The 18,224-nt window shown below is 45.6% G+C and overlaps 2 protein-coding genes across 4 annotated transcripts in view; one reads left to right on the top strand and one right to left on the bottom strand.

The window, feature by feature from the left end:
* LOC142580123 (protein O-mannosyl-transferase Tmtc3-like) overlaps positions 1–18,224 on the bottom strand; it is an 870,647-nt gene that overhangs the window by 625,472 nt on the left and 226,951 nt on the right. The gene's annotated exons all lie outside the window — the stretch shown is intronic.
* LOC142580125 (uncharacterized) overlaps positions 4,682–18,224 on the top strand; it is an 87,943-nt gene continuing 74,400 nt past the window's right edge. The window contains exon 1 of the mRNA XM_075690946.1: positions 4,682–5,110. Within this exon, the coding sequence (XP_075547061.1) occupies positions 4,951–5,110 (160 nt within the window). The 5' untranslated portion in view covers positions 4,682–4,950. The remainder of the gene's footprint in view (positions 5,111–18,224) is intronic.

The following is an 18,224-nucleotide window of genomic DNA, read 5'->3' as shown; positions in this document are numbered from 1 at the left end:
TGCGGTTACTCCCTCTACAAAAACAGTAATAACATTTTCCGGCGAAGATTGAGCTCTTGAGAAAGTCAATGCAGTTGCAGTTATTGCCTCATGAACCTCATCAGTCAGTTTCCCTCTTCAGTGGGAACTCGACGACGCAGGGGCGAAATCGAACGCCGACGACGGGAAGGCCAACGCCGAGTTTGTGACCGGCGATCAGTGTCGAGACATCATCATCATCATCAGCAGCAGCAGCAGCAGCAGCAGCAGCAGCCTGGTTACGCCAACTGCAGGGCAAACGCCTCTTCCATACTTCTCCAACACCCCCGGTCATGTACTAATTGTGGCCATGTCGTCCCTGCAAACTTAATCTCATCCGCCCACCTAACTTTCTGCCGCCCCCTGTGCTACGCTTCTCTTCCCTTGGATTCCAGTCCGTAACCCTTAATGACCATCCGTTATCTTCCCTCATCATTACATGTCCTGCCCATGCCTCCCCCCCCCCCCCATTTCTTTTTCTTGATTTCAACTAAGATGTCATTAACTCGCGTTTGCTCCCTCACCCAGTCTGATCTTTTCTTATGCCTTAACGTTACACCTATCATTCTTCTTTCCATAGCTCATTGCGTCGTCCTCAATTTGAGTAGAACCCATTTCGTAAGCCTCCAGGTTTCTGCCCCGTAGGTGAGTACTGGTAGGACACAGCTATTATACACTTCTCTCTTGAGGGATAATGGCAACCTGATGTTCATAATCTGAGAATGCCTGCCAAACGCACCCCAACCCATTCTTATTCTTCTGATTATTTCCGTCTCATGATCCGGATCCGCCGTCACTACCTGCCCTAATTAGATGTATTCCCTTACCACTTCCAGTGCCTCGCTACCTATTGTAAATTGCTGTTCTCTTCCAAGAATGTTAAACATTACTTTAGTTTTATGCAGATTAATATATTTAGACCCACTCTTCTGCTTTGCCTCTCCAGGTCACAGAGCATGCATTGCAATTGGTCCCCTGAGTTACTAAGCAAGGCAATATCATCAGCGAATCGCAAGTTACTAAGGTATTCTCCATTACCTTTTATCCCCAATTCTTCCCAATCCAGGTCTCTCAATACCTCCTGTAAACACACTGTGAACAGCATCGGAGAGATCGTATCTCCCTGCCTGACGCCTTTCTTTATAGGGATTTTGTTGTTTTCTTTATGGAGGACTACGGTGGCTGTGGAGCCACTATAGATATCTTTCAGTATTTTTACATACGGCTCGCCTACACCCTGGTTCCGTAATGCCTCCATGACTGCTGAGGTTTCGACAGAATCAAACGCTTTCTCGTAATCAATGAAAGCTATATATAAGGGTTGGTTATATTCCGCACATTTCTCTATAACCTGATTGATAGTGTGAATATCGTCGATTTTTGAGTAGCCTTTACGGAATCCTGCCTGGTTCTTTGCTTGACAGAAGTCTAAGGTGTTCCTGATTCTATTTGCGATTACCTTAGTAAATACTTTGTAGGCAACGGACAGTAAGCTGATCGGTCTATAATTTTTCAAGTCTTTGGCGTCCCCTTTCTTATGGATTAGGATTATGTTAGCGTTCTTCCAAGATTCCGGTACGCTCGAGGTTATGAGGCATTGCGTATACAGGGTGGCCAGTTTCTCTAGAACAATCTGCCCACCATCCTTCAACAAATCTGCTGTTACCTGATCCTCCCCAGCTGCCTTCCCCCTTTGCATATCTCCCAAAGCTTTCTTTACTTCTTGCGACGTTACCTGTGGGATTTCGAATTCCTCTAGACTATTTTCTATTCCATTATCGTCGTGGGTGCCACTGGTACTGTATAAATGTCTATAGAACTCCTCAGCCACTTGAACTATCTCATCTATATTAGTAATGATATTGCCGGCTTTCCCTCAACGCATACATCTGATTCTTGCCAATTCCTAGTTTCTTCTTCACTGCTTTTAGGCTTCACTCTACCCATCGACGATTCCACGTATTCATAGAAGCTTTCGACTTCCTGGTCATCATGACTGGATGTAGGGGCGTAGACCTGTACAACCTTCATTTTGTACCTCTTATTAAGTTTCACAACAAGACTTGCTACCCTCTCGTTATTGCTATAGAATTCCTGTATGTTACCAGCTATATTATTTTTAATCAGGAATCCGACTCGAGACGTCGCGGTGAAAATGGAGGCGTGGCGGCGTATTGTGGTGCGTAGCTGGGCGTGTCAAAGCTAGTACGCGCAGTTAGGGCGCGGCGGCGACAGAAGCGTGCCACATGGCCAGCAATGCCGCAGGCGAAGCAGATAGGCCGGTTGTCTTGAGTGCGCCACGTCTCGGTGGGACGCAGGAACTGTGGTGACGGTCGGGCAACTGGAAATGAAGCTGGATGCATGGGCTATGAAAAGGAAGCTGTCTGAGCAGGTGGCCGCGCAACCGCGGCTGCATAACTGAGCGGCAGAGACGTAGGGCGAGTGACAAAGTTGGTATGGGCCAGCGGCACAATTATAGGACTGGGTAGGGGGGTTGTAGGAGCTGCAGGAAGCGCTTCAGATATCTGAGTTCGGATGGCTTGCTGCAGCGTTGGAGGCAAAGCTGCCGTAGGTGCGTCACTGTGAGGCAGCAGCGAGAGCTCCCTGGCCACCTCTTCACGAATAATATCTTTGATATGCTGCAAGAGGGTCGAGTTGGTTATTTCGGCAGAGGCCGCGATGCTCGAGACGGAATCGCCATGCTGAATGTTTTGGCGGGCGATGGAACGCTGGCGGCGCAGCTCGTCAAAGCTCTGGCAGAGGTTAATGAGGATGGATACGCTAGGTGGCCTTTTAACCAGCAACATCTGGAATGCGCTTTCCTCTATATGCGCTTGAGGATGTGTTTGATCTTGTCATCCTCTGACATGCTGAGATTTACCCGCTTGCACAAATCGAGAACATCCTCAATGTAGCTAGGGAATGTCTCTCCAAGCTGCAGTGCGCGCTGGCGTAGACGCTGTTCAGCGCGTAGCTTACGCACAGCTGGGCGATCAAACACTTCTGCAAACAGAGTCTTAAACGCGGACCAGCTCGTAAAGTCGGATTCGTGGTTGAAGAACCAAAGTTTGGCGACGTCGGCTAGATACAACGGCACGTGGGCCAGCTTAGACTGGTCATCCCATTTGTTATGGGCACTTAGACGTCCGTACGATGACAGCTAGTCTTCCACGTCGTGTTCGGCGGTCCCGCTGAAAATGGGTGGGTCACGTTGACGAGAGACGCCGGCGCAGATGACAGTGGCAGCCGGTGGTGAAGGCAACGAGGTGGCGGGATCAGGCATAGTGCAAGGCGATTTTGTTGGCAGGGTTCGAGTGCGGAGCTCCAAGACGAGGCGAAGGATCTCAGCAACCTCCACCAAATGCGACGAGGTTTATTTTCGGTCTCAACGTTGTGGAACGCTAGGTAAATCAAGGCACTGCCAGGGCTGTCCGTAGCACGGGGCTCGCTCGCGATCACGCCACGGCCCTTCGTCTTCCTCTTCAGACGGCACATACACAGGGGCGCGTCTGCTTCATTACCATATATACATATATATATATATATATATATATATATATATATATATATACATATATATACACTGCTCTGTGACGAATCGAGCCGTCATCGTTTGCACATTTAGCTTCGCAAAAGGCCACCGGAGGGCAAGAATACAGCCAGTGTTCTCATTGTGCCCGATCTCAAGCAGCCCGGAGTTGTTCTGATCGTTATGCAGGAACCTGAATGCACACAATAAAAAAAGACGTATACAAACCCAGCGCTTGCCATGCACATAAAGGATGTGCGAACACGGTATGAAAAGCCACAGCAAGCAATCGGCGAGCTACGCACGTACACGAATGGTCTCCGCGTCAACCATAACTGCCAACCTCGGAAGCCCTGTTTTGCACCATTATTTTTCCTCTTGCCAGCAGTGACTCCAGGCTGCAGCGACAGATGGCACTGCAGTAGACCAGCGTGGTCCAACGCCCCCGGCTGTCATCGAAACAGACGCACGTTTTCGCCACCGGTCGACACACTGCCCTATTCCAGTACACCATACTTAGGAGCAGGGTGCGCAAGCCGCGGGGCCAATTGGCTATCTTGTACGACCCAAGATAGCTGCGCTGTTTATGTGTGTATTTCGGAGGTCATAACATTCAACAGTGTAGCGGGCGGTCTCTGCCTAACAACGAGCGCTGTGGAGCATTGACGCACACAAGGCGGTAAGGCGTAACGCGATTCCGGCAAGTGACGGGACATTTCGAAAACAAACGCAGTGCGCGTTCGGATCGAGGTGTGACACCTTGGGCCGCGGCTGACGCCAGCAGAAAGGGCAGCGTCTCGTTTAGCGCGCCGTCGATCGCGACGTGCACGCAGCCCGACACCTCAGGCCACGTGGCACGGTCATGCCGACAACGTGTCCCAAATACAAGCCGCAGACTGACGCGTGGCGGTGTCAAAAGAAAATTGAAAAAAGAACGAGAGCGAAGCCCATCGTCGTCGCGTGCCAAATCATCTCAATTGCGGTCTGTCGCTTACCGCGGACGCACCCCACGAAAGATAACGACACCCCCCCCTGGCAAGTCGAGAGGGCGCTGAATCGAAAGCGCGGGAGGGAAGGCGCAATGTCCGAGCCCGCAGCACGGCATGACGGGACGGCGCGCAAGAAGGCCGGTATCTTTTCCAGATCACGTCTCGCAGCAAGCGACGACCTCTCGCCGACGTCACTGCGCCGGCCCCACGAGGACGGCGATGGACGGCAACAGCGCCACGCCCTCAGACGATGCAGGCCGCTGAGTGGAAATCAGACGAGATCCCGGTTAAGCAGGGAACGCAAACGAGGAACCGAAAGCACCGCTTTGGGGAAGCGACGAAACACCGCCAATCCGAGCGCCTCGGCCGTGCGCAGACCGCAACGAAACAATTTCTTCACGTGGTCATCGAAGGATGCGCCTGCGACGACGCTCGAGCAGCAAGAGCACAAATCTCGGGACGTGCCGCACTGCGCACGCGAAGGCACAGCCGGCTCGCGCCGAGGCCGTCGGCGAATGCGGCGGCGCAGGGAGAACACAGCGCGAGCTTCAGACGGGCCCCAGTCGAGAGAGCCGTAAGTGAGCCATGCCTCATATGGGAGTGTCCCACATTCGAATTTAATTGCTTCGAGGACGCCCCTAACCTGAGCTCACATGGCAGGTTTGACAAGTTAGAAATTTTGCGGTGGGACAAGTTACCTGAACGCCAATAAGGTTCAAATCGGGGCAGCCTTTGCAAGGTATCACTAATAAGGTAAATGACATTTGCTTATTTGGCACGACTCCAACCAAACGCGCAAAGGCTAAAATGAATTAGCATTTCGTTGAATCTTCTATTAACCTGTCAAGAAAATCAATTTTCGTGCATCTTTAATTATATATTAAAAATGCTGGAGATTAATTTCGCATCCAATTTGACATAGTGGGACAATCTCACACACTATATTTTATATTTTATCGCGGTACTGCGTTGCTCACCTTTATCTACAGTTTTATTTCTGTTATTTCCGACACTTAAAAAAGAAACAGCCAACAAAGCATACTATACTTACGCAACTGCAAAACAATTAATCGCCCAGGCAACCAAAGCAACCCATACGGTAGGTCAATTAACCACATAGTGGCCCGTGTTTACACAATCCAACGTACTACGATGTAATTTTTAACTTATTTATTTATCATACCCTCCGAGCCAGAGCCATTATAGAGGGCAGCGGTACAATATATGGTACATAGTCAGCAACAAATGCGGTGACAAAGGAACAAAGAAAACAAAACCAAAGTGAGATACAAAAGTTTCTTAATATGCAATATTACATGTCATGAAAAACAAACGAAAATAGAAAACGTTCCTAGTTATACAATGTTGGTTGAGCTTTCACGAAAATAAAAAGTGTTATCGCTACTAGCCCCAATATCAGCGGGAAAGTGGTTCTTATCTACAGATGTGTGCGGCAAAAGACACTTCGAAAAATACCAGGTATGACATACACCTGTCCTTACATTATGACTGTAATCAGTACCGTGGGACACATAATGCGAGCTCGTACAGAACTGTGACAGCAATGTAGGATGATGTTAAAACCTCTGAAACAGTGCCAAACGTGCAATCCTACGGCGAAGAGACAGCAAAGGCACACCAATATTATTTTTCATTTGTGTGATGCTAGCGGTTCCGTCGTAATCAGAACAGATAAAACGAACAGCGATAAGCTCTCAGGAAGTCATTACAATATCATGCCCTGGATCGCGCACGGATGCCGCATATGCTAATTTAGACTGCATTAAGGTTTCATGTAATAGGTGTTTTAGATCAGATTGAGCTCCGGAAATGTTACAGCGCAGACACACTAAGATGCGATTAGCGTTGTTAATAACGTCGTCATCATCATCATCATCAACAGCAGCAGCAGCAGCCTGTTTTATGTTCACTGTAGCACGAATTACCCCTGTCCTGCGCCAGCCGATTCCAACTGGCGCCCGCGAATTTTCTCATTTCATCACTCCACGTTGTCTTCTGCCGTGCTCGACTGCACTTGCCTTCTCTTGGAACCCATTCGGCAACTCCAATGGCCCAACGGTTGTTTAACCGGCGCATTGCATGACCTGCCCGGGTCCATTTTTTTTTTCTCTTAATGTCAATCAGAATATCGACTATACCCGTTTGCTCTCTGATCCAAACCGCTCTCTTTCTGTCTTTTAACGTAATGCCTAGCAATCTTCGTCCCCTCGCTCTCTGCGCGCTTCTTAACTTGTTCTCAGGCTTCCCTGTCAGTCTCCAAGTCTCTGCCCCATATGTCAGCACAGGCAAAATGCACTCATTGTACACCTTCCTTTTCAATGATAATCGTAAGCTTCCGGCTAGGAGCTGACAATGCCTGCCGTATGTGATCAAACCCATTTTTTTCTCTTCTATCAATTTCCTTCTCATGATCAGGGTTCCCTGTGATTAATTGACCTAGGTAAACGTACTCCTCACAGACTAACGTACTCGCTGTGAATGAACCATGACAGGTTTGCTATATGAACACCGAGATATCTGTAATAGTAGACTGTTTCAGGAGAAACGTTATTTATGCAGCACACGTTTTGGTGGCGAGCCACTAGGGGCACATGTAGTACTCTAAACTTATTAATATTCAGGGTAATTAACGAAGAGTCACCCAATTCGCTCGCATCGAAGAAGCAGCATTTGGCAACAGAGGCAGCGCGAAGGAAGTACGCCTCACATTTCCCTGATTGATTTTCCAGGTTTGAGACCTTACCATATAGTGAAACTAATCGATCTGTTAGCTTGCTGCCTCTGTTCCCAAACCAGTGTTGTATTTGACTGCCTTTCATGATGTGAACGGAAGTGTCAAACTTAGCCCGTGAACTGCGCAAGGCAATAAGGGAGCTTAAAAATAGTCTTGACTTTATCAACAAAGAGTTTGAAACACTCAGGCAGAACTGCGTTGAAGTGAAAGCGGGAAATATAGCTCTGAAAACATCACAACTAGCACTTACGCAGGGAGTCGAAGCACTAAAAAAACAACAGCATGATGCATCGCTCAAGGTCACTGTTCAAGACCAATACTGTCGGAACAAAAACATCGAAATTAGGCGAATTCCGCATGAGAGAGTTGAAAATCTAGTTGATGTGCTAGGCAAAGTAGGCGACGCACTGGGTGAACCGATTAAGAGGGGAGACACTGAGATTTGCCATCGAGTCGCGTGACGAAGGGCGGACACGGAGCAGCGCACGGTGGTTGTTTTCAACCACCGCGCAAAGCCTGAGAAAGTGCTTGAGAAAGCACGGAGGGCTAGAATCAATTCCAGTCATCTAGGATTTGACAAGCGGCAAGCAATATTTGTAAATGAGCATCTTTGTCCGCAGCTAAAGAAGCTTCTAGGCATGGCTACCGCTAGGAAACGGGAACTGAACCGGCGTTTTGTGTGGGTGAAGGGCGGTAGAATCTTTGCACGGAAAATCGAAACATCTAATGTTATTCGAATTGGTAGCGAGGCAGATGTGCAAAAGATGTGCGCGTAGGCACGCCTACATAAAGATTTGCTTGATCTGTCTCTTATCTTATTTGTGCCATATGAATGGTTTCACCAAGAGACGTCATCAAGCGGAATTTGCGAGATTACATCTCATCACTGTAACGCTCAATCAGCTAGGCACAAACATGACGAGTTCATCGCGCTTCTCGGTGACTTCCCGTTTCGATTCGACAATGCAATGATAACGGAAACGTGGCATAGATCAGACGAAGAAGTGTTTCGAATGCTTCGTTTCCAAACCTTTTATTTCAACCGTTCTGATAGGTGTGGCCGAGGTGTATCACAGCTTGTATCTGATCAAATTTCATGTAGCATGCTTCCAGCTTACTCTGCATTGACAACAGATTAGGAAGTGTTAAGTCTACAATACCAAAAGTGTGTTTTCACTGTTGTGTATTGTACCCCTAGGGGCGACATTGAGAATTCTTTCGCGTTTCTTGAAAGATTGTTGTGCTTTATCAGTACAAATCACTTGTAATTTGTAATTGGCGTGGATTTCAATATTAATCTTCTAGTAAATACGCCGAATTCGCGAAGATTGCAGATTACTCTCAATACTTTCTGCTGAAGAAACGTAATTACGGCACCCACACGAATTTGTACCAACTCTGAAAGCTTGCTTGATTTGTTCATCACAAATAGCTCGGACGCCAACGTGCAGTCTGCTGTAATTCAAGGAAACATGGGAGATCACTCGCCCGTGTACATGATATATAAGGTTAATTGCGCATTTAGGAAGTCTCATCGTTCTGAGCCACTTCAGATTCAAGCAATTAATCAGGAAACTCTAAAAAAATATCGCACGGAAATAAACAAAAATAAGCTTCAGCTCTGTACTTGACTGCACAGACGCAAATGAAGTGAATAATATTTTATCCATATACTTTTAAACGTTTACGTAGATTGTTTCCCGTACAAAAAAAATCGAGAAAAATCAGGAAACCATGGCTTACTGAAGAATTCCTTCGAATAATCCGCGAAAAGCATTCCTTGTATGCATCGTTTCTTAAGATTCGGGATCCTGCGGACTTCACTTTCTTTAAAAAATGCAGAAACTGTTTAAATGAATTTCTGAGAAATGTCAAGAACAGACATTTTGAAAACGTTTTTAATAGAGCGATGTTGTTTAATAGGAGCGATGTCGTTTGGCGCGAAGTAAACAAATTTCTACTGCCAGAAATCTCATAATAAGCAGGAATTCAAGCTGACAATTGATAACAAAGCAAGAAGTGTATAAGAATTAGCTGACAAATTCAACAAACACCTTACGTCTTTAACCTTAAGCACGCATAATATAAATGCAAATTCCTTTCTGGGAAATCCAAATACTTACACAGCTGTTTTTGAACCCGCAACACTACAACAATTATACTCGACCTTTATTTCCTTAAAAAACGGTACAGCGCGTGATATAGATGGATTGCAGATTAAACCCATTAAATTTGTGCTTGATCTTTCGTCATATGTGCTAACTCACATTTTTTAACATTGGCTTATTCAACGGCGTCTTCCCTGAGAAAATGCAACATGCGAAAGTGATTGCTACATTTAAGTCCGGAAACAAATACGAGTTCTGTAATACTTCCTGTAATTTCCGAGGCTCTCGAAAAGGTCATTTGCGAAAGAATTAAGTCATTTTGTGATAAACATAGCATCCTAACAGATATGCGGTTTGGTTTCCGGTATGAATTGTACAGAGCTTGCCCTGCTGAGGCAAAAAGAAATTTTAAGTAACTGTGAGAACATGACGTTAACTCTAGGTGTATTCGTTGACTTTTCCTAGGCTTTCGATTCGATTAACTATAAACCCCAATTTTCAAAATTAAACCATTATGGCTTTCGCGGAATTCCCGTTAAACTTTTGAAATATTATCTTGGGCACAGAAGGCAGTGCGTCGCAATTGGATCAAAACTTTCATCAGCAAGGAAATTAACACAAGGCGTTCCACAAGGAAGTGTACTTGAACCGATTTTCTTTAACACATATATTAATGACATGACGAATATTAGTGAACATATGCGGATCATGCTAACCTTTTTTTCAGATCACTTGATATTGCGTAACTTACAAATAAGGCAAATAAAACTTTAAACCTATTACTATTGGTAATATTGGTAATCTACTCATTACTATTAGTAATTAGTAATAAAGTATTAGTAATCTAAACTCATTCGCAGTTAGTGCGAATAAAACTAAAGCTGTGTTGTTTACGCCACCACGACAACAGGTAAACGGCAATGCTGCTCTTTACCTCGGCACAGTAAGGATAGAATTACTTGATAATGTAAAAACGTTAGGTGTAAATTTTAATTAACATTTAATTTGGGATGCACACGTTGAGCGTATTATGACCACTTTGGCGAGAGCATTACGACACATACTGCCCTCTAAGGTAAAACTGATGTTATATAACAGTCTCTTCCTTTCACATGCTAGCTATTGTAATCTAGTGTGGGGTACGGCATCGCAAGCAAACATGCGAAGCTTAAAACCTTACAAAAGAAAACTGCCCGACATGTTTTTAACGCACCGTTTGATGCACATACATTCCAAATATTTCGTGCTCTTAATGTGCTCCCTATTGAATATTTTTATTATCATAACCTAGTGTTAAAAATTAGAAATTATTTTCGGTCTAACAACAAGGCTTTCATAAATTTTTGCAATTTAGTCAAATCAAGGGTAGAGTTATATGAATTCAGAAAAGACAGCGAGTGGGTATTATCTTTCACAAGAACTAATTAGGATTTCAAGCGATTGCAGCACCAGGTGCCGAGAATATTAACGTGATAAATGCTTCCCCATACCGAACTAAATGCTATTACGAGAAAGGCATTGAAATTAAATGAAATAATAATGGTTAAATTTTATAAATGATAATATTGGCAAATTTTTACCACGTTCCAAATCTTTCGCTTTCCCATCGTTCTGCATTTATTTCTATGTTCCGCTGAACAATGCCCTTACATTCTGAGTAACATTGTTGGTAATATTTTTAACGTGTATTTTTACTGGTGTTGATTATCATTTGTGCATGATCGTCACCCCCCCCCCCCCTTTGTCTGGATATAGATCTATGACTACTTGTACAGATGCAAATATGTATAGATGCTGGGTTGGTGTAGATACGCATGTGGACATATGTATACAGATGTTATAAATGTTCTAATGTGAATATGGATGTCTGTATAATATGAAATTATTTTGTACATATGTAACACATTCTATTTGTGACTAGGCTGTGCTGTTCGTTAAAGATAGGGGACAGAAACCTCGTCAAGCTGCGATCGTGCCGCTTTTTGTTCGTGCCCTTGCATTTTTTTTCCTGTAGAAAGGAAAATGGGAAATAAAGTTGAAAGTTGAAATTTAGCTATTGAGGTAAGATCAAGTTGTAGTTGCTTAACGTCAACTTCAATGTTTATTTTGTGAAATATAACACAGTCATCAGCGAACAAATGTAGGTTAGAGCACACTGCAGACGGAAGGTCCCTAATATAGGTGAGAAATAGAAAAGGGCAAAGAACCGAACCTTGGAGTACGCCATAACGAACGTCACTGCAAGAAAAAACTCCATCCATTAGCTACAACAATCCGAGTGCAATTTGTCAAAAAATGCTCAATCCACATGAGGACGTAAGGATTCAGATTTATTTCTCTCGAATAACAGAAGTTGGCGACAAACCTTGTAAAAAGCCTTAGGGAAATGGAAGAAAGTGCAGTAGGCCTAAAAGGAACGATCCAAGTTTTAATGTAACTTATTGGGGAAACAAGCTACCTGCGTTTCCAGGGTGACTACCAAGTTGACATTTCCAAATTCCCCGAGTTTTCCAGGTTTTCCCTGAGTGCCTTCGCAAAATTCCCTGAGTGATGCAGAACTATATGTTTTATTTCAAGACGGACTGAAACCATATCGCCTGATGCTGTCACTCTCTAGTAAGCACATGAAAAAAATAAATAAGTGACTCAATCCAATTTGAATAATAAGGAGCAGTGTTTATGTTATTCAAAAAGAGAACAGAAGGCAGGGGTTAGTAAAATGCACAGCAAATAAAGTGTCTACAAAAAAAATTGCAAATGGGATCGGACATTATCAAATACGAATAAAAAGGAGATGCATATAGAAGCAAATATGTTCGAATATGAGCTGTTTCTATCAACTGATAGCAACCTCAGCGGGATGAGGCCCGAACTCTGTCACAATTGAGATTCTCTCTCAACAGCTCGTAAGTCAACCTCAACTGTCCTGACATACTCTCAGCCCGCGCATGACGCTTCAGTGTTGTGTTTCACTCGCTTTAAAGAGTTGATTTTGGTTTGGATCAGGGACCCCTGCATCTCGGTATCAGCCAAGACTGTTTTTTGAGCTCAAGCTCCTTCAAAACGGCGGCAGCAAGCTTCCTTTCCCGTTCATTCCTCAATGCGTACGTACTTTGTGTTCTTGCCTTCCTTCCGCCACTCGTTCGTCCCACGGACCATTTGAAGCATCTTCTTGGTCAGTTGCACAGTTCAAGTCCAATTTCTTGAATTCCCTAGGGACCGCGAAATCATCCGAAAAATTGGCCAGTTCGAAAAAATAAATGGTTGTCATTTACTGCCCTTAAGGACTCAAACCGCCACAGGCACATTCGAAAACGCTCTGAAGGCCTGTCGGTACACGTATTGGGCATATCGGTGCTCGTACTGTGACAGGAAATACCGGGTGCATGCGTGTATAATTAAGGAATACATACTGTGTCCCGTGGCAATAGCCCCTTTCCACGCTTCTTATGCTTCACTGCAATACTTTTGCGTATGCTTCAACAAGCAACACTTCTGTACGGAGGCGACGCTGACTTTCTGGAACCGGCATTATACAACATTTCCAAGCTTCTAAGCCAACCGCGAGGACCACAACGGCGAAATCCGTGCCATTGCTGACAGTAGCGAATTCTTTCAATAAAAAACACGGCACCCAACGGCAAGAAGCTTCATAGCGAACGCCGAAGCAGCTAGGCCTAGCGTTGCCGCAGTGGTGGCTACGGCTGCCAGCGGATCTGCGTGCGAGAGCGCCGGCTCGAGGTGGCCACGTAATCAAATTGGCAGCGGTGGTGGCTTTCATTAATGCCCTTTCGCACCTGCGGTCACGGCAAAACTTCCGGAAAATCTGACGGTAAAGAGTTCTCGCGTTCGAAATTTCAGACATTTTGATACATTGATTTTAAGGGGTACGTGGTGGTGCCGCGTGGCCGTCTAAATTATCGGGAATCCGGAAAGTCGGTCATTGACAGCACACTGTCAACTCCTCCAGCCGACGACAGGGCGTCAAAGACGATTCATTACGACTCCTGTCTGGTACTCACGCCAGCATTACAGCGACTTTCGACCCTTTCAATAAATTAGAGCTATTTTTTGCTGATAGAGGCACACATCCCCTGAGTTTTCCTTGAGATTTCCAGACTACTCAAAATCCCTGAGAATTCCCGGTTTTCCCGGTTGGTAGACACACTGAGTTTCACATGAAAAAGTTATTCGAAAGTCATGCTGTGTTGAATTTAAAAGAATGAATTAGATTCAAGGAAATTGGGAAGGCTATAAAAATTGGTTGGTCCAGTAGTTCACAACAGATAATAGTCACGGAAATGGGACGGTAAATATTAGGCATTTTTTCTTGCCCGACATGTAGGGCAACCACCTCCCTAATGCCATTCGTTAGGTAGTGTGGACGTATCTAGATATTGCTGAAAAAGCTTTGAAAGTATAACTGAACTAGCCACGCTAGTACGAGGGTCGTTCAAGTCAGTCCGGTACTTTTTTAACAAACAAATAGAAGAACAAATTTCAAAGTGTGGAAGGTGCATTTATTTTGCCACATAACTCCAACTACAGTTACACACTCATCCCAGCGTTTAACTAACACCTGGAACGCTACGGCATAGAAAAATTTGTTATTACGACGGAACCATTGCAAGGCACCATTCTTCACTTCACGATCAGTGTTGAAATATTCTCCTTCAAGGAATTCCTTAAGGGGCCCAAAGTGGTGGAAATCACTTGGTGCTAAGTAAGAACGGGAGCAACTCGGACGCTGCGGCCCGTGGCAAGCAGTTCGAAAGATATGAATCAAGGAATGCTCTAGGAATGCTCCTCTGCTGCTTCCGGTCTGCGTCTTTTAAGCCCTTCGGTGTCTCGAAGACAGGTCACGTTCGGCCAATGGGCGAGCCCGCTCAGGTGACGCCATTTTCGGCCAATCGGCGAGGGCTTACTCCTGCCTGCGGTCTTGCCTTGCTAACTTGCAATGCGCCGTCACAATAGATGGATGGGGGCGACGCCGCCAGGTTTTCACGGCGCATTACAGTCGTCTTGCTTCGGGACCCACTTTACCCGCAACAGTGCCAGGCTCTCGCTTCACTTTCTGGAAGAGTCAAGCAGTGAATAGCTCCACCTGCGGCACACGAGGTGGGGGCCGCCAACTTGTTTGCACGTTGCCGCGCCTCAGGAATGTGGTATCCGTGCTTCTGCGCTCCTTAATTAGCTGTGGTGCGATTCGATGTGGTCTGGTGAACTCGAAGTAGGCTCAGGAAACGGTCCCGTATCTAACAGGGTACAAAGAGAGCCGCGTGCCCGAGGGGTTATCCAAAATAATCTGATCCTTAGATGATGGGTTGATGATGCTATCTTAGCCTTACTTGTTAGTATCGATGGAAGAATGCTAGATAAAGATATTATTCTTAGCAAGTTTTAGGGCAGTCACATAAGCCTCAAATTCTGTTTTGTAAGTAGCCAATCTCAGTTCAGCGATGAGTTCTTAGCCAAGCGGAAAAAACGTTTCTTGCGGTTAGCAATTAATGCGCCTGGTGTGATCACCATACCTAAGTGCTTGAGAGTTTAAACTAACAATGCGAGTTGGTACATATATTTTTGGCTAATTCAATTATTTTAGCTAAGAACAAGACCCAGTACTCTGAACCTAATGTTTGCCGAAATCTTGAACGAATACATCAAGAAAGAAAGATAATTACACATTAATCCCATCAAAACTGGCACTTCTATAGTCGCGTATCGTCTTCGCTATATAACCACAGGGTCACGTAGAATCAGCTACCAGTTGTGAAAGGGAAAAGAATAGCACGTATATGACTATTCCTTAGCTTCTTGTGAAAAAGGTGATAACGTGGCCGGGTCCGTGTTCCAGGCAGTCTTGGGAATGTTGAAATCGCCAGGGATCACAATGGACGATGAAGGAAATCGGTTGCGAAATTAGTGTATTTTGTCACGCAATTCATTAGTAAAGAAAAATGACGTAGAGGGAGGACGGTAGAACGTACCTGACAATACGTTTTGGTGACCAAGGGTAATGGAAGAAGCCGAAACTCCCTCAAGGTCAGTAACGACGTCGACGGCACGTGACGGTAGTCTGGATACTTTCCAGGAGGGAAACCTCCTCCTCCTCTACGCGCCGCGCGATCGCAGTGCTATGAAATTTTTACGGCAGGTCCTTTTGAATAATGCACTATCTGCCGCAAGTTTAACAAATCTGAGCAGTGAAGCTGACGTTGGTTTAAGCCGTTGTTAAACGTGGCAAAGCGCACCCGCCGATTGTTCCCGCCGCATCCGCCGCTGACCCGCCAGGCGCGCCGTTCTCTTCGCATCTGCGCCGCCGAAGAGAGGACCGATATGTGTGGGACAAACTTGTCTTCGAATCCATTCAGGACAGAGGCGCTCCGGTGCAGAAATTTCCCGGAGCACCAGAACACAGGCAACTTCCTTGACGAAGACGCATATTGTGGATCGCAAATGCTTTGGAAGAAATTGTGATCTGTACCAACACCAGTGCTCGTTATATATAAACGAAGAAATTAAGAATACTCGTAAGTAATGCAGCCGCTGCAAGAAAGAAGATATCTGAGAATTCATAGGCACTAACGCTGCCGCTCCTCCTGCCGCGAGTGGTCAAGAAAAAGCGATGTGGCGGCTCCCATGGAATAAGGCACAAGTGCCAAGTTTAGGATTTCGCTGCTCAAGCCGAAGAGCGTGCACGACACATATTACAATGAGAGCGTACCTGCTATCTCTGTAGCCAAACACTCGATTCAACGTGAGCTACGCTTGTCCTAAATGTAAGAAATCTTCGCTCCAACAACTAATAATTTTGGTTAAGAGTCGTGTTCCAGTACAAACGCCGCCTGCACCTTCCGCCAATAAATAAATAAAGAAATAAAGAAGGAAAGAAAGAAATAAATGAAAACACCAGGTAAACGAACATTAAAAGTAGTTTTTCTTTACAGCAAAGCCCTCGTAATCTCGCAAGGAAGCACAGGCTCCCGGAGGAGACGCATAATCGGTATGAACGGGTCCTGCAATATGTCATGCTCCAGTTCAGAACCCAATCAACTCGGGGCGGGCGTCCTGCGATCGGACTCAGTGTTGTTAACCCAGTCCGATCGAAATGGGCAACGCAAACCGTTACAGCGAAAAGAGGCAGCACGACGGCGCTCGCTCAATAGCGAACAAGTCTCGAGGCAAAAAAACGAAGAAAGAGAGAGAACGAACTAAAAAACACGCACGATATTTCGCGGCAGGCAATCTAGGCATGTGCGTAGCAATCTACTGCGTATAATATAGAAGCTAAAGGCTCAGCCTCGTTACGGAAGACAAAGTTGAGGCCCCTCCGAGCCGCAGGTAAGTCCACCGTTCTGCGAGACGCAACGGAGTGGAGCGAAAAAAAAAAAAAGACCGGAGAAAGAAATGCAAGAACGAAAGCAGCTGTGTTCACAACAACTGCCACTCGATAGCTTCACGTTGTGGCCTCCGAACTAGAGAAGTGCGGCGGAGGCAGGCACACTTCTCCGCAACCATTCCTCATCTAACGCTGTTCTCATCGGACGCACCATCGCTGAACAAAAAGAAGCCAGCGGGCTACAAAAATGAAGGAGTATGTCCGAGACGATGGCAGTTCCAGATAAAATAACGACCGCCCTTTTCTGCTCCTTCATCGTCGACATGCGCTATCAGTGACTGATGTACGCCGCTTCGCAAACTTTGTACAATCAGTGCTGCGACAACACTGCACAAAGGTGGGCGATGTGCACTAGCGAATGCTGCGACAGAGTTGTAAACAAGGAATACGTTTAGGGAAACATCTGGCAAACTGTGTGCAGAGCGCGGCGACAAAGAATAGGCTTCGAAAGAGCACTGCTAACTCTATACCGTACGATGAAGGGCCGAGTTGATTGCACTGCATTTCCATTTGCGACGCCCCGGAAAACTCCTTGTGCTACAGCCGTATACTCAGTCAGATATATTATTATCAAACAAATATTATTGTTACTTAGAAGATTCTTACGGGTGAAGTTTTCATATTTTGAGGTTTCGTACACGGGCACAGCCAGTGACCAAGGGCATGCTCCATCGCACACTAAGCCAATTAAAACAGCGTTTGCAGGTCCTCCGTGCAGGAGCGCCGCTGGCAGATGCAATGGAAAGAAACAAGCTCTGCCATTTTAAAAGCGCAGCTCCTCGGCGATGAGCGTCTGCGTCACTCGGCGCAACCGAGCGAACGAGCACCGCAAAGGATGAAAGACGACGAAAGGAGAAAAGCGGAGTAACAGTAGGAAAAGTGTATCCCCCCCCCAAAAAAAACAGAAAAAAAATACGGAGTAAAAATGTACAGCGAGTGGAGTCTTCATTTGTGGTTGTAGCACCAATTTTTTTGCCACTGCATTTACTGTAGTCCTTATTGCCTACAGTACCGTTCCCTAGAACCTTAGTAAATGGCAAGCACATTACACACATCGTCCTAGCCTCTATAGGCTATATAGGGACTCGAAAGCAAGTGCATAGAAATATTCTATAGAAATTTGTCTTTAGCATCCCCAAAGCCACTCGATAGAAATGTTCAATAGAAATCTGTCTTTAGAGTTCCTATAAGAATGCGGGGGTCAAATAAGTTTTGGATCTCTATAGGAAAATTCTATGATCAATCCAAATAAACAGAATAGAGTTCGACAAAACAAATTCAAAAGACTTTCAAAAAAACATTAAACATTTTTATACGGACGTCCCGGGTTGCGGGGCTTCTCCGCTTACTCGCCGCCACCGAGACCTGGCCAACGACCCCAGGATAGTGAACATTATCAGTGCAAAGAACGGCCAGCTGCAGTAGA

The sequence above is a fragment of the Dermacentor variabilis genome, chromosome 4, assembly GCF_050947875.1.
Source record: "Dermacentor variabilis isolate Ectoservices chromosome 4, ASM5094787v1, whole genome shotgun sequence".
NCBI lineage: Eukaryota > Metazoa > Arthropoda > Arachnida > Ixodida > Ixodidae > Dermacentor > Dermacentor variabilis.
The sequence above is the reverse complement of the archived record's forward strand: the minus strand, read 5'-3'. Positions and strand labels throughout refer to the sequence as shown.